Below are 13,374 nucleotides of genomic sequence, written 5' to 3' on the forward strand. Positions count from 1 at the left end.
GTTCTTCCTCGTGAAATGAGGTTTACCGCCGTCGAAAGAAAAGCCACGTTCTTTCGATTTAATTTCGAAAGAACGTGGCTGCAGTCTAGACGCAGGTGAAGTTTTTTCGGAAAAAGGCTACTTTTCCCGAAAAAACCCCTGAGTCTGGACACAGCCCTAGTGTCTGCAGACATGGCCACTTGCAGCTCCCACTGGCCTGAAACAGCATACTGTGGCCACTGGGAGCTATAGAAAGTGGTGCAGGCTGGGTTCCCACTTACTGCAGCTCCCATTGGCCAGGAATGTTGAACCACAGCCAGTAGGAGCAGCAAGCGGCCATGCCTGAGGATTCCAGGTAAACAAAGCGTCTCACAGCCAGCTAGTGGCTTACCTTTACATGCCATAACCTACAGTTTGAAAACCCCATTTTTAGCTTATACTGGGAACACGCACTTAATTCTGCTATTGGAAGGCAAGGAACACAGCTGTGCAATTCCATTGTACATGATCTTAATTCCCCCGTTTCTGAAATTGGTGCTGAGGCCTCAATAAGCAGAGTTCAGTGTTGTGGCTGTTTCAATTAACTTTTTAGTATAAAGGCCTTCATATTATGGACCAGGTTGATCCCTTATATAGGAATTTGGGGTTGGGGAGATGTTCATAAGGAACTTGTTTTCCCCCACTGGCATCCTATATAATGGCTTGTTACACTGAAGGAGTTTAGGAACTTCTTCATGAATTCTGGGAATGCATCTCCCTAGAGAAGAGGAGGTGGCTAAATATGTTATACAGTGTCTAAAGGGGTGTTGCTGTGGATGTGCTCTACCCAAATACTAGAAAGCTTCAGGATGTGTCCCTTGTGGCTGAAACTGTGTGTGGGTTTTTTCCCCCTCTTGGTGCTCTTTCAGAGTTGTGTACAATAAGAGTTAATCTTTTAACTTAAAATGTTCCAAAACCTATGTAGGATGTCTCAACTCAAAGCTGTACAATCTTCATAAAGCATATCCTGAGTTCAGGCTGTTGCAGCAAGCTGATCAGGACTATTTTTGCAATGCTACAGGCTAAGGGAGACTTTTGTGTTGAGCTACAGATTGGAGGGTTACAACTTTTATTCCCTTCAGTGTATCTCAGTCTAGATTCTTTCATAAAATGACAGCGCGTTGATAAGAACTCCATATAAGAGGCCATCTGATCCTGGAAAAAGTGTCTCCAAAGGGATAAAATTCCCAAATCTCCTTAACAATAGAGTGTTGTCAAACTGCAAAACCTGTTTGTTAAAATACCCAGCTATCTGTATTTGCAACTACACTTTCTGAAGGGTTTATCTAACCTATCTTCATTTTAGTCTAAAGTCGGAGGAGCCAAGCCTGCTGGGGGTGACTTTGAAGAAGTTTTAAACTCAGCTGCCAATGCCAGTGCCACAGAAACTATTTCAGAACAGATTCAGGAGGAGACCCAGTGAGATTCCCATCTGTCCTGCTACCCACTGTCAGATGCTGCAAGCAAAAACTAAGCACATTTATAAATGTTCTTCACTGTCGGTTTCCACCAGATGTGCTTTTATTTATCACTTAGCTTTATATCAATTTGATAAAATAGTTTGTTTGTGTTTAAAGTATTTTTGAGGGGAAAAAAAATAGATCATATCAGCCAGGCTTTTTTTGGGGACGGGACACTTTTATGCTTAAGTACTGAAAGGATATATCCCTGATTTTAAAAGCAATCTCAAATGTTGCTTTAAAAAACTTTAGACAAACCTACTGATGCTATACATATACTATGTGAATTTATAACTTCCTTTGGATACTGTGATTGATTATTAGCAATTGTCACTCATTCTACATGTACTGCCAAACTGAAGGTTTACTTTGCTCCTTTGGCTTCAGTGCAACATTTCCCTAAATTGGACATCACACTTGGAAGATTACTCCAAGCCACAGGAAAAGGATTTCTGCTTCAACATTACAAATAAGTTATAGTAGGTTTCTGCAACTGTACAGTAATCTACTGTAGTCAAAACATGTTGAATCCTAAACTGTATTTGTTGCATGTAAGCAAAGGTCATAATCTTAACCAGCACTCAGACTTCACTGTGGGTCCTATGATTAGACTTAATATCCTAAGAGTTTCTGAATACTCCAAATAATGTGAGATACCTAATGCTGCTGGTCTAGTATTTGAGCCAGTATGTTTACCACAGTACACTATATTGTGAGTTCTTCACTTCATATTTTTAACTCCTGAATTATTCAGCTGTGGAAAAATGGTGATCACTGTAATAGTTTCCAATGGTGGTGATTCTAAAACTTGTTATGATATTAATACTGAATCTTGCAATGGAGTAGAAATGCAATGTGAATGCACTAACAACTTAGAATGTAGAAATATGGCTTTAAGAACCTGATCTTGGGTGGCTGCAAAAATATTTCTAACAAGCCATTACTGATCAGTTATGGGAATCAGGTTTTTTTAAACCTTTCACCATGCTGTAGTAAACTTGCCTGCAAATCCCATGCAAGAGTCACTGCTCTAGAATGCAGACCTTTCTGATTAAAATGTGTACTCAAGACTCTTGTTTTACTCAAAAGAAAAAAAAAAAAAAGCTATACTGTTTGCACCACTGAAGACTCCATTTCTGCTTAATCGCCGAGATCCATTCTTTAAACTTCACCAATTACGTAGCTTACAGACCTTATAAGAGGACTATGTTGCTTTACATGTTGACTGTATCCACTTATGTACTTTGGAAGTTGCTTGTTTTATGTACAGGTCTGGCACATGTGGTAGGTTATCAAATTGTTAACGTATGCCAAATGTCTTATCACTGAGCTTGGAATGAACTGGAAGCAATTAAAAAAAATAACTTCAAAAATTTGCCTTTTATAAATTCTAAAGCTTCTACACAACTTTCTATGGACACCACTATACTGCATTTCTGCACTTTGACCGCATATTCACGAGAGGTGAAGTGCTATTAGATGGGAGCAGCTTAATTAAAAATCTTTATACTTTGGCAATACAGGAGCATTCTCATTAACAGCACAGCTACAACTTCAGACCTAAGCCATTCTTTGGAAAAGTCATACCTACTTATAAATCTAAGCTTTTTTTTTTTTTTCTCCACATGCATCTGAAAACTGAATTTACATGTAAAATATTTCTTCCTGCTATCCCCGGCTCGCTAAGGCTGAGTCTACACAGCACAATTATTTAGAGATAACAATGTGTGTATCTACATAGCCATTCCATTATTTTGAAATTTCAAAATAACAGAGGGCTTATTCTGAAATCTGTACATCTCATGCTATGTGGAATAACACCTATTCTGAAATAGCTATTTCGAAATAAGGCATGTATAGATAACCCCTTCCCAGTGTCAGTTATTCCTCGTCCGTGCCTTCTGGGGCTCTAAATCGTGATAGCACGTCTACATTAGGGAAGCCTGCCCCAGACTAATTTTGAGGCTTCCCTGCAGTGCTATTTGGGAATAACTATTCCGGAATAGCTTATTTTGTAATAAGCAGTCAGTGCAGACATACCTCAAGTAACTGGGAAGAACTTAGAATCCTCTTATTCATGACCGCTTTCAGCCTCTTAGCTGGGCTGAGTTGTTCCATTCTGGAACCTGATTCAGGAATTTACTATGCATCTAGTAACAAAAATGTAATTCATGAACAGTTCCTGGCATGAGACTTAAAGTTCACCAGAGGCTGTAAATCAGCAAGTAAAACACATGACAAATTGAAAGTCTCTAGTCTGGCACTCTCTAGTCCAGCCACAGTCTGGCATGACTTTAGTTAGCCAGCTGTCCACTTTTCAGAGAGATGACCAAGTTTCTCATGGTCCCATAAAGTTTGCTTATAGCCACCAGTTCTGACTTATTGTTTTGAACTGTTGTTTAACTTCATTTTATCCCTAAATGTCTAAGTGTCCAATACACAGTGAAAGTGCTGTAATGCTGCTAGACAATATTGACTTGTTGTGGTTCAGCAAGTTTTCCAGTTGAGCACTGGTCAGGGCCCAAGGTCCCAGACTAGAGAGATTCATCCTCTATTAAGGATCACAATTCCACCACTACCTTTCTTTCTACTTTGTGTAGACCACCCTACTTTAGTATAGCAATGTAGGATATGAATAGGTGTTGCAATATTGCCTTTTTTTTTTCTTGAACTGGATTGAAAAGACACCTAAGCTAGAAACAGCAGTAAATACAGTAGAAAACTAAACCACTTATTTTTCTTCTAAAGCAATTTTGCAAAGATCCTTCTTTGAGTAATCAGGATTTCTAAATTGAAGTAGCCCTCCTATCTCTGACTGGTTTCCATGGCAAGCAAACATATTACTGGCCATGTAATAAAGTCAACTATTTGATTCTCCCTGCTGACCTACTGAAACATTTAAAAAGCTTTTTGCCTAAGCTGAGCTAGAATACAGAGGCTATTTTATCTTACTGCTTCATGATTAATAGGTTTTCTAGCCTGTTTTTTCTCACTCCTCTCTGGGATCCAGCAACAAGTGCCTGAGGAAGGCTAACAGTAGCCCAGCAGTAGGTGGCCCATAGGCTGGAAGCAATTCACCAGGATTAGCTCTAATAGGCTGCCAGACACTTTGTTTATTTGAGCCTCTGCAGGTCTGGCCACTCAGGGTGTATCTAGAGTACAGGGATTTTTTTCAAATCTTTACCTGCGTCTAGACTGCCGCCCTATTCTGTTGACAGTAAATCGAAAGAACACAGCAGTTTTGTCGATGGCGGTAAACCTTGTTTTATGAGGAATAATGCTATTTTCAACAGATCAGTCGAAAAAAGGTATAGGTGGACGGGGGGAAGGTGTGTGGTGTGTGTTTAAAATTTTTTTTTTTTTTTAAAAAGGCATCTAGGAAAAAGCCCTGGTGGACACTCCTTGCCAGACCTTTCACCTCTATTGTTCCTGCCTGTAGCCATCTTTTAAAGGCACAGGCACTCCGGCGTAGCATTGTGGCAGCAAGCCAGCTCCAAGCAGGACCCTGACTGCTCGGCACTTTCTGGTAGGCCCACTACAGCCATGTCACAGGCATGAGACCCCTTTGGCCCTTCTAGGGACACATCCCCGTACCAAGCCAGGAGCACCATCATGGTCTGGCCCCGAGATCTTGGTGCGCTGGTCCGAGGAGGAGTCTCTGCAGGCCCTGCAGTCCAGAAGGAGAAATGCAGACATTTATGCCCAAATGGCCTTGCTAAGAAAGGCCACCATCCCCGCATACTAGACCAAGGGAGAGCAAAGGTCAAGGAGCTGCGACAGGGGTATGTTAGGGCCTGTGAGCGCAGTGCCTGCTCTGGGGAAGCTGCACACTACTGTGCATATTACAGCCTCTTCCCAACTTACGAACTGGTTATGGACCAAGCAATTGGTTGTAACTCGGTTCGTTTGTAAGTCGGACCCCATTGAGTTACACGCAACTGCGCTGTTTGTAAGTGCGGATTGCGTTTAACTCAGGGTCTGCCATTTACGACCGCTTTGGTTGTAACTGCGAACAGTCGTAAGCTGAATGTTCGCAACTCAAGGATGGCTATATAAGGACCTGGACTGGATCCTGGGGGCAGGGGAACCCCTGTCTCCAGAGAAGGTAGTGGAGTCTGGAGACACCTGTGCAACAGCGGCTGCAGCTCCAGGATGACATTCCTGAGGACAAGTAGCTCCAAGACAAGGAGGAGGACACCAGGAGCACGGTGACCCTCACCTAGGAGCTGGATACCCAGATGCAGGAGGCCTCCCAGACAACTTCGGACATTGGGGAGGGAACATCAGGTGAGTGCTGTGAGGGTCCAACACACGCAGGGCAGGGGAGATGGGAGCAAAATGGTTGGTGCAGTACTGTGACGTGTCATGCTGATCAGAACCTGGGGGGCCCCACACATGGCTGACTGCAGGGAGGGTCATCCTACCCCTGCACCCGCATGGCTGTGAGGCACCATCTGCTCCTGCAGACAGTGATGCCAGGTGCAGGCATGGATTGGGGACTCTGGGATGGCCACGCAGCTCCAGGTCTCTCAGCAACCTGTGGGAACCTCAACTGTGGCCTGACACTTGTCTGTGCTGCATGGCTATGGGGTGTGGGGGGGGGGGGGAGAGGGGGGTGGTGGGAACAGGATGGTGGCCTGCACACCTTTCTGGGCTCTAGTGAGGCCATGGCTGCTGGTCAGGCCACATGATGCCTTGCTGAGACCACATGATCATCCCCTGATCCTAGGACATGCACTGATTGCTGAGGAGGGCATGCCCTCAGAGACAGTGTGAGCATGAATGACTGACTACTTTTCCCTCTTGTCCTCCAAGCCGGACCAGCTGTCTAGGAGGGGAGCACCACACCTGTCCCACCACCCAGATGGCTGCGTGGGACCCACTGGCACTGGTGCACATACCTGGACCTGACATGCCAGCCCATCTCGGTCCTGCAAGGGATGCAGGACACATTTACGCAGAGCACGCAGGCAGAGTGGCATAGTTTCTTGCTGGATGAGTTTGTCCAGCAGCACAGTGCAGTTTGCACTACTATCCGGGAGGCGATGGCCTTCCCAGGTCCTGTCCCTGTTCCTGCTCAGCCTGCCCCCTTCCTCACCCCCTGCCATCCCAGACCCCGGTGCAGCCCCACCTTCTGCCCAACCCCCTACTGTTCCAGGCTGCATACATGGTGGTCTCCAAGCAGTCCCCCGTCCCGAGGTGGCAGGACCTATTTAGCCCTGAGCTTCCCTCCCCCCCCCCCCCTTCCAGGTTTACATCTCCCTTCCCACCAGTGAGTGAGTGAGGGAAGCACTTTAATTTGTTAAAAGTTTATTTTTCATTACAAAAGAGTTATATTGTCTGTTGCACAGTTGTATGTAATAAACTGAAAGCATTTTGTAAAGTGTGTGTGTGTGTGTACACAAAGTGGGGTAGGGATGGGTTTGGGGAGGAAGTCACTGGGCTCCTTGGGAGAATCTCTCCCTCATGGCCTCCCGAATTTGCAATCCCGACTCGTGGGCTTGGTGGCTGGCAGCTGTCTGGGGCTGCTCAAACTGCCTCCCCCTCCACATCAGTCTGTGTCCTTACCCTGGGAGGAAGACCTCCCTTTTCCTCTCCACCAGGTTGTGCAGCACACAACCCCTCGGGAGTGTTGTGATCCTGCACATCCAGGCGAGTGAGCAGGCATCTAAACCTGCCCTTCAGATGCTCCAAGGCGCAATCTATCTGGAAGCAAGCCTGGTTCAGGTGGGAGTTAAACAGCTCCCTGCTCGCATTCAGGTGTCCAGTGAACGGCTTCATGAGCCAGGGCATAAAGGGGTACATCACGTCGGCCACGATGCACATAAGCATCTGCATATCCCCGATGGCAAAGTTGCACTCCAGAAAGAATGTCCCAGCCTGCAGTACACGTATAAGTTCTGGAAGACACGGGCATCGTGTGCCCGGCCCGACCACCCCACACAAATGTCAGTGAATTGTCCCTGGTGGTCGATCAGGGTCTGCAGCATCATCGAAAAGTAGCCCTTTCTGTTAATGTACTGGGCTGCTTGATAGGGTGGTGCATGGATAGGGATGAGTCCCATCGAGTGCTCCACCGGTTTGGAAATCCTAGCCCTGCAAGTCCGGCCACAAGGGTATCCAGGTCTCCAAGGCGGACAGTCCTGTGAAGCAGCTCCAAATTGATGGCCATCACCACCTGCAGAAAGGGACAAATGGAAACACACAACAGGAAATTAAGAGGAGTTGCCTGAGCTGATGAGGTGCTCCCCCACCCTTTCCCTCACAGACCCCAAGAGCCTCCCCTCAAGCAATCTTACCCCCCCCAGCACCATGGCAGAGTGAGGCCAGGGCTTCTGCCACTCCCACCCCATTCCTTCTGCCTGGTCCTGACCATCCCTCTTGTCCCCACCCCCAGACTGTCCCCAGAGATGGCCCCAGCAGCAGACCTCCCCATGCCAATCTGGTGTCCCACTGACCAGTAGCTGTCGGGGGTGGCCAGCTTCCAGAGGGCAATAGTGACCCGCTTTTCCAGGGGGATGGCAGGCCACAAGTGGGTGTCTTGGTGTTGTAAGGCAGGGGCAAGCTGAGCACACAGCTCCTGGAATGGGGACTTCCATATACAGAAGTTTTGGAGCCAAGCCTGGTCCCACTGCTCCATAACAAGATAGTCCCACCAGTCTGAACTGGTGTCCAGCCTCCAAACTTGCCTCTCCAGGAATAAGCTCGGTGGCAAAGGCAGTGGGGCTGCAGCCCAAGTGAGGGGCTTAAAGCTGGGCTCTGAATCCAAATCGGGCACAAACATCATGATGGTTTCATGAAGATGCAGCCGAACTTCAAGCATCACAGTGTGGAGCCATTGCCTGCCCAGAGGCAGCTCTGGCTCCATCGCAAAAAAACAAAAAAAACAATTAAAAGCACAAAAACCAATCAGTAAAGTAACTGCAGTGGTGTCCCAGAAAGCAGGGCAGTCAAAGTAAGCACTGCAGAAGCTTTTCTGTCCCTCTAGGAGGTAGGAAAGCCAGTTTCAGGAGCAGAGCAACGGCTGTTCAGGGGAGTCCCTTTAAGCATGCGTCTCTGCGAAGGGCATGCAGCAGCACCGGGAAGTAAATGCTGCCCCCATGCCCTGGCAGAAATGGTTCTGGGTGCCTTTTTTTCCCCAAAAAATCAGATTGCTTTTTTGAGCCGCGTAATACAATCTAGACGCTCTTTTTCGAAAGAGACTTTTTTGAAAGATACTTTCAAAAAAGCATCTTTCAAAAAAGGCATGTAGTCTAGACATACCCTCCTAGCTTCCATGGGCCAGGAACAACAAACGAAGGCCAACAGATGCTGTGAACAGCCAAACCTGCACGCACACAGGTAAACAAAGTATCTGGCAGCCTGTTAGGGGCTAACCTTAGCAAGCTGTGTCTGGCCCACAAGCTGCTTATTGCCTATACTTGCCATAGGCAACCATCACACAGCCATTTTCATATTCTCTGGGAAAAATCAAAAGGCTTGGGTTTTCTTCATTGTATGACTTTTTAGCTAGAAACCCTTGTTTCTTCTGCTACAGGAGAAGTGACTTTCTTCAGTGACGTGATGAAACACCTGAATCTTGGCCAAATGTAAACTGAGCTAGCAGTGTAGGACAAGCTGAACAGGTACACTTGGAACCTTAGGCAATAAAATTCCATTTACTCTCTGGAAAGAAATCAGAGGAACAGTTTTTTTGACATATCAAAGGAATGTTTTCCCACTCATGTGAAATGCAATCAGCTGCTCTATTGAAGATGTCCTCAGAACCTGAATCCTGTCAACTGAGACTTCTGCTTCCATAGCTCTGACTTGAAATGCGTGAAAAGCCACCCTGCGCCATCAAATTTCTAGAACCACAACCTCTGATCTAACCAAGATCCTAAAACAAGTTAATACTAATACTCCTTGCTTTTGAATGGGAATTTTTTATGCCCCTTTGATATTCAGATCAGCTTCTGTCAGAAATGGGACCAATCTGTAAAGCTAGACCACTTTGTGTTATGGTTTGTACTTAGCTGCTAAATCTAGCAAGACAATCCCTTAACTTGATATTTTGTCACATCCTATGTGTACTGCTGCTCAATATTCAATTTTTAAACTTTCACTTATTGCTTATCTTTATCCCTAAATTTATTTTTTCCCATGTATTAACTTCCCAGTCTTTAAATGAGACTTAAGTACAATATGCTTATTGTTCCACTCCAGTGACTTTTGTACTACACTTGCTTTGAGTTTGTCATGGATTTTTAAATATCTTTACTATCATGCCATCTATCTTTGTTATAACGTTTTTTTTAGTTACAAAGACCAAATAATAGAGATGCAGATGTTCTCAAAATGATCTTGTGTAGGTATTGAGTCCCATACATCTATTTGCTTCTTTGAAATTATTCTCCATGTTGCATACTACTTTTGTACCTAGTTAATTTACTAGGTATTATCTGTTCCTCTGCTTCCTTTCTAACTGACATTACATTAGAACCTCTGTTATGAATACATGAGGAATCTTGAGTAACTCTGAAACATCTGTAACTCTAAACCAGTGGTCTCCAACATTTTTACACCCAACATCATTTTTGAAATGTTGAGGCAAGCCAAGATCTACTGCCATCCCTTCCCCCAAACACCACCCCTTCCTTAAGGCCCCACCCTCTCTATTCTTCTTCTTTCCATCACTTGCTATCCCCAGCCCTTACTCACTCTCACTGGGTTGAGACAGGAGGTGCAGGCTCTGGGGTGGGAATGAGGGATTTGGGTGTGGGAAGGGGTGAGAAGTGCAAGCTCTAGGAGGGAATTTGGGTGCAGGAGGAGCAGAAGGGGACGCTGGGTTGGGGAGGGAGCTCCAGGATGGAGAATGTTGGGGTCAGGTGGAGAGTTGGGGTATTGAGCAAGCTTCAGGCTTGTAGATGTGGGGGTACAGGAGTTTGAGTTGGGTGTATGCGGGGCTCAGGGCAGGAGGGTTGGGTGTATGATGCGCTCAGGGCACGGGTTTGCAGTGTGTGGATGGTGCAGGAATGTTGTGGTACACTGGAGATGTGGGGGGTGCAGGGCAGGAGGTTCAGGTGTATGATGGGCTCAGGGTTGGGATCTGTGGGGACGCAGGAGTGTTATAATGCTGTGGCCAGATGGGGGCTAAGCCCCAATTGGTGGCTTGTTGGCCAGGCTTCATTTTTAAATAAAAGACTATGTCCATCATAAAATGTTTCAATATTGTCTTTATTTATGGGAGGACTAGGAAACCTTTTTTGGGTCAGGGACCACTGACCCACAGAAAAATCAACTGAGGACCACACAAATGAAATGCAAAATAATTCTTCCCGAAAAACTCCAACCCTCAATGATGTAGCCCCAACTAAGGCACCTCCCTCCCCTGGCACTCCAGCCTCATAGTGGAGGTGTGTAGGTAGGGTAAGACTGAGGTTCAAGGCTTCAGGCCAGATTAACTCTTCTAGGGTTCCAGGATTAGTGGATTTTGTGGGGCCTCCATAGGTTCTGGGGTGGGGCCAAAATGAGGGGTCCAGTGTGCGGGACAGAGCTGCCAGTGAGTGGGATAGGAATGGGTACGCAGAATCTGGGTGGAAGGTAGCGTGCAGAAGCAGGCTGGGGCTAAGTGTCTGGCTATGAGGGAAGGGGCAGAAGCAAGGTGCTGGTGTCTGGCCAGGGGGCAGGAGCAGGGAGCTGGTGGATGTCTGGCCAGAGGAGAGGGCCACCCCCCTCCCCAGGAAGTCCAATTTTGTGAAGGGTGGCAGCACAGGCTCCTCATTACTGGGAGGCGGGGAGGGGAGGGCTGGGAACACTGACTGTGTGGAAATTGACTGTCAGTGCCACCATGATCAACCAGTGGATTGCCACAGACTGGTTGGTGACCATTTCTCTACAGAAAATGTTATGGTGTTTTTTTCAAATAATTACAACTGAACATTGACTTTACACATCATTGAAATATTAGTATGCAGAAGAAAAATCCTGCTTTCCCTTTTTTAGTGATTTACATTTAAAACAAAGCTCTGTGTTTGGTTTCTGCCGCTGCTGCCTGATTCTGTACATCTGGTTCAAATCAGGTGTGTGGGTAACTGGTCAGTTTAACTAGAGTATGTGTAAGCTCCTTCACTTCAAGAGTCCTTTTAAGAAAAAGTTATTTTCATCAAATCTTGTTTCTTATAAATCTGGCCTGCAGATGCGAGTCTTCAGCTTGTATTTTGTATCTAAGGTCAGTTCTACACCAGACCTGGAAGGTCAACTTAAGGCAGCGTTTCTTAAACTCTGTTCCGCGGCACATGGCACTCAGAGGTGTGCCACAGGGTGAACAGAAAAAATTCTGCTTCCCCACTCCGAAAGCCCATACACAGCTCCCGCTGTGGCTGCCCCCCACTACACAGGATGGCCCCTGTCCCACGGGGCCTCCGCTGCTGCACAGTCTCCTCCTCCTCCTGCATGTGTGCAGGCGGCCACTTTTACAGTGGCCGCTGCTGCTGGGAGGGGGATAGGTGGCCGGTGCTGAGAAGCCACTCCTGGATCTCGGCGTTTTAAAACTGCCACCTGTAGGGAACCTGGCTCAGGCTCTGCCGCCCCACTTGGGGCACAGTCAGGCTCTGCTGTTCCCCACAGCTGCGGCACGCTTGGGCTCTGCTGCCCCCCATGCGCTGCTGCTCTCTCTCCCTGGTGCCCCTCCCCAGCCTGCTGGGGAAGTGGCAGAGTTTAATGTGGTGGGGACAGTCAGGGTTTCTACTCTGCCCCCGCCCCACCAGTGGGAAGCCTGGCCTGATGCTGCAGCTGTGCTGGGTTCCCCACTACATGGGCTGGGGAGACTGAGCTCTCCACACACCTCCACCCCTCCTGGAACAAGAGCATGCTCCCTGGAGGCTTTCCTGTTGTAGCAGGGTGCCAAGCCAGATAAGCATCCTCCCTCATGCCCAGACCCTGCACCCAAACACCCCTTACTCCTCTCCCCCTCCCAAGACTCCCAGTCTCCTCCTCTACCTTCCCTCCTGCCCAGGCACCCAGCCCCCCTACCCTCCCTCCTGATCTGGTGGTTGTTTTTTTCTGTTTTGCTCCATGAATTTTCCTCCCTGGGGGCTGTGCTTTTTTTTCCCCTCGACAAAAAAAAATCTTTGGCGTTTTCCATAAAAAAAATTGTTTGGTGTTCCTCAGTCTTAAAAAGTTTAAGAAACACTGACTTAAGGTATGCAGCTCCAGCTACGTTATTTACCTTAAGCCAATCTCAGTGCTGTTTCCACTAGAGGTCAATGGGAGCAAATGCTCCTGTTGGCTTCCCTTACTCCTTGTGAATCCAAGAGTACCGGTGCCGGGGGGGGGGGGGGGGGGGGGGGGGGGGGGGGTACCCTCAGCCTTCTGTTTAGCAAGTCCTTATTAGACCTGCGAAATTAAACGATAGAAGCTCAATCTTGCACGGTAAGTACAGACATGGCCTAACAGCTTATAGCTGGAGTAGCACTAGCCAAGTATATTGATCTAGTTGGAGGCATTCTTGCCAAGCTGCTGTACAACATAATGGCCAGGGATGCTTGCTCAGTAGCTGCCATTCCAATATTTCAATTCTTAGGTGGTTTCAGCTGGTTCCCAGCCTGTCCCTCAGCAGAGGGGGAACTGTGTGTTAGGGATGTTAGATATCGTATAACTGAACAGTCATGTAACCACACAAAATATTACTGGTTACACAACTATGTGATTGCCCGCAGGAGGGGCCAGCAGCCAATGTGCTCCTGGGAAGCCCCCTGCCACCAGGCCCTGCTGTGTCTGATAACTGTGAAAGGGGGCGGCTCTGAGCTCCCCTCTGATAGAAGCTACAGCGAGGGGGGGGGGATAGCGGGGAGAACTGGTGGGAGCCGACTTTAAAGCTGTCTCCTGCCTGTCCCCCCCACCACTGTAGGGGGCA

The 13,374-nt window shown here is 47.2% G+C and overlaps 1 protein-coding gene across 3 annotated transcripts in view; it reads left to right on the plus strand.

Annotated features, from left to right (window-relative positions):
- The window catches only part of TPD52 (tumor protein D52), a 67,161-nt gene extending 64,310 nt beyond the window's left edge, over window positions 1–2,851 (plus strand). For all 3 annotated transcript variants that reach the window (XM_075920479.2, XM_006131559.5, XM_006131561.5), the window contains one exon: window positions 1,325–2,851. In XM_075920479.2, the coding sequence (XP_075776594.1) occupies window positions 1,325–1,441 (117 nt within the window). In that variant the 3' untranslated portion in view covers window positions 1,442–2,851. The remainder of the gene's footprint in view (window positions 1–1,324) is intronic.
- Window positions 2,852–13,374: the final 10,523 nt, after the last annotated feature.

The sequence above is a fragment of the Pelodiscus sinensis genome, chromosome 2 (assembly GCF_052426305.1).
Source record: "Pelodiscus sinensis isolate ZL-2025 chromosome 2, ASM5242630v1, whole genome shotgun sequence".
Classification (NCBI taxonomy): domain Eukaryota; kingdom Metazoa; phylum Chordata; order Testudines; family Trionychidae; genus Pelodiscus; species Pelodiscus sinensis.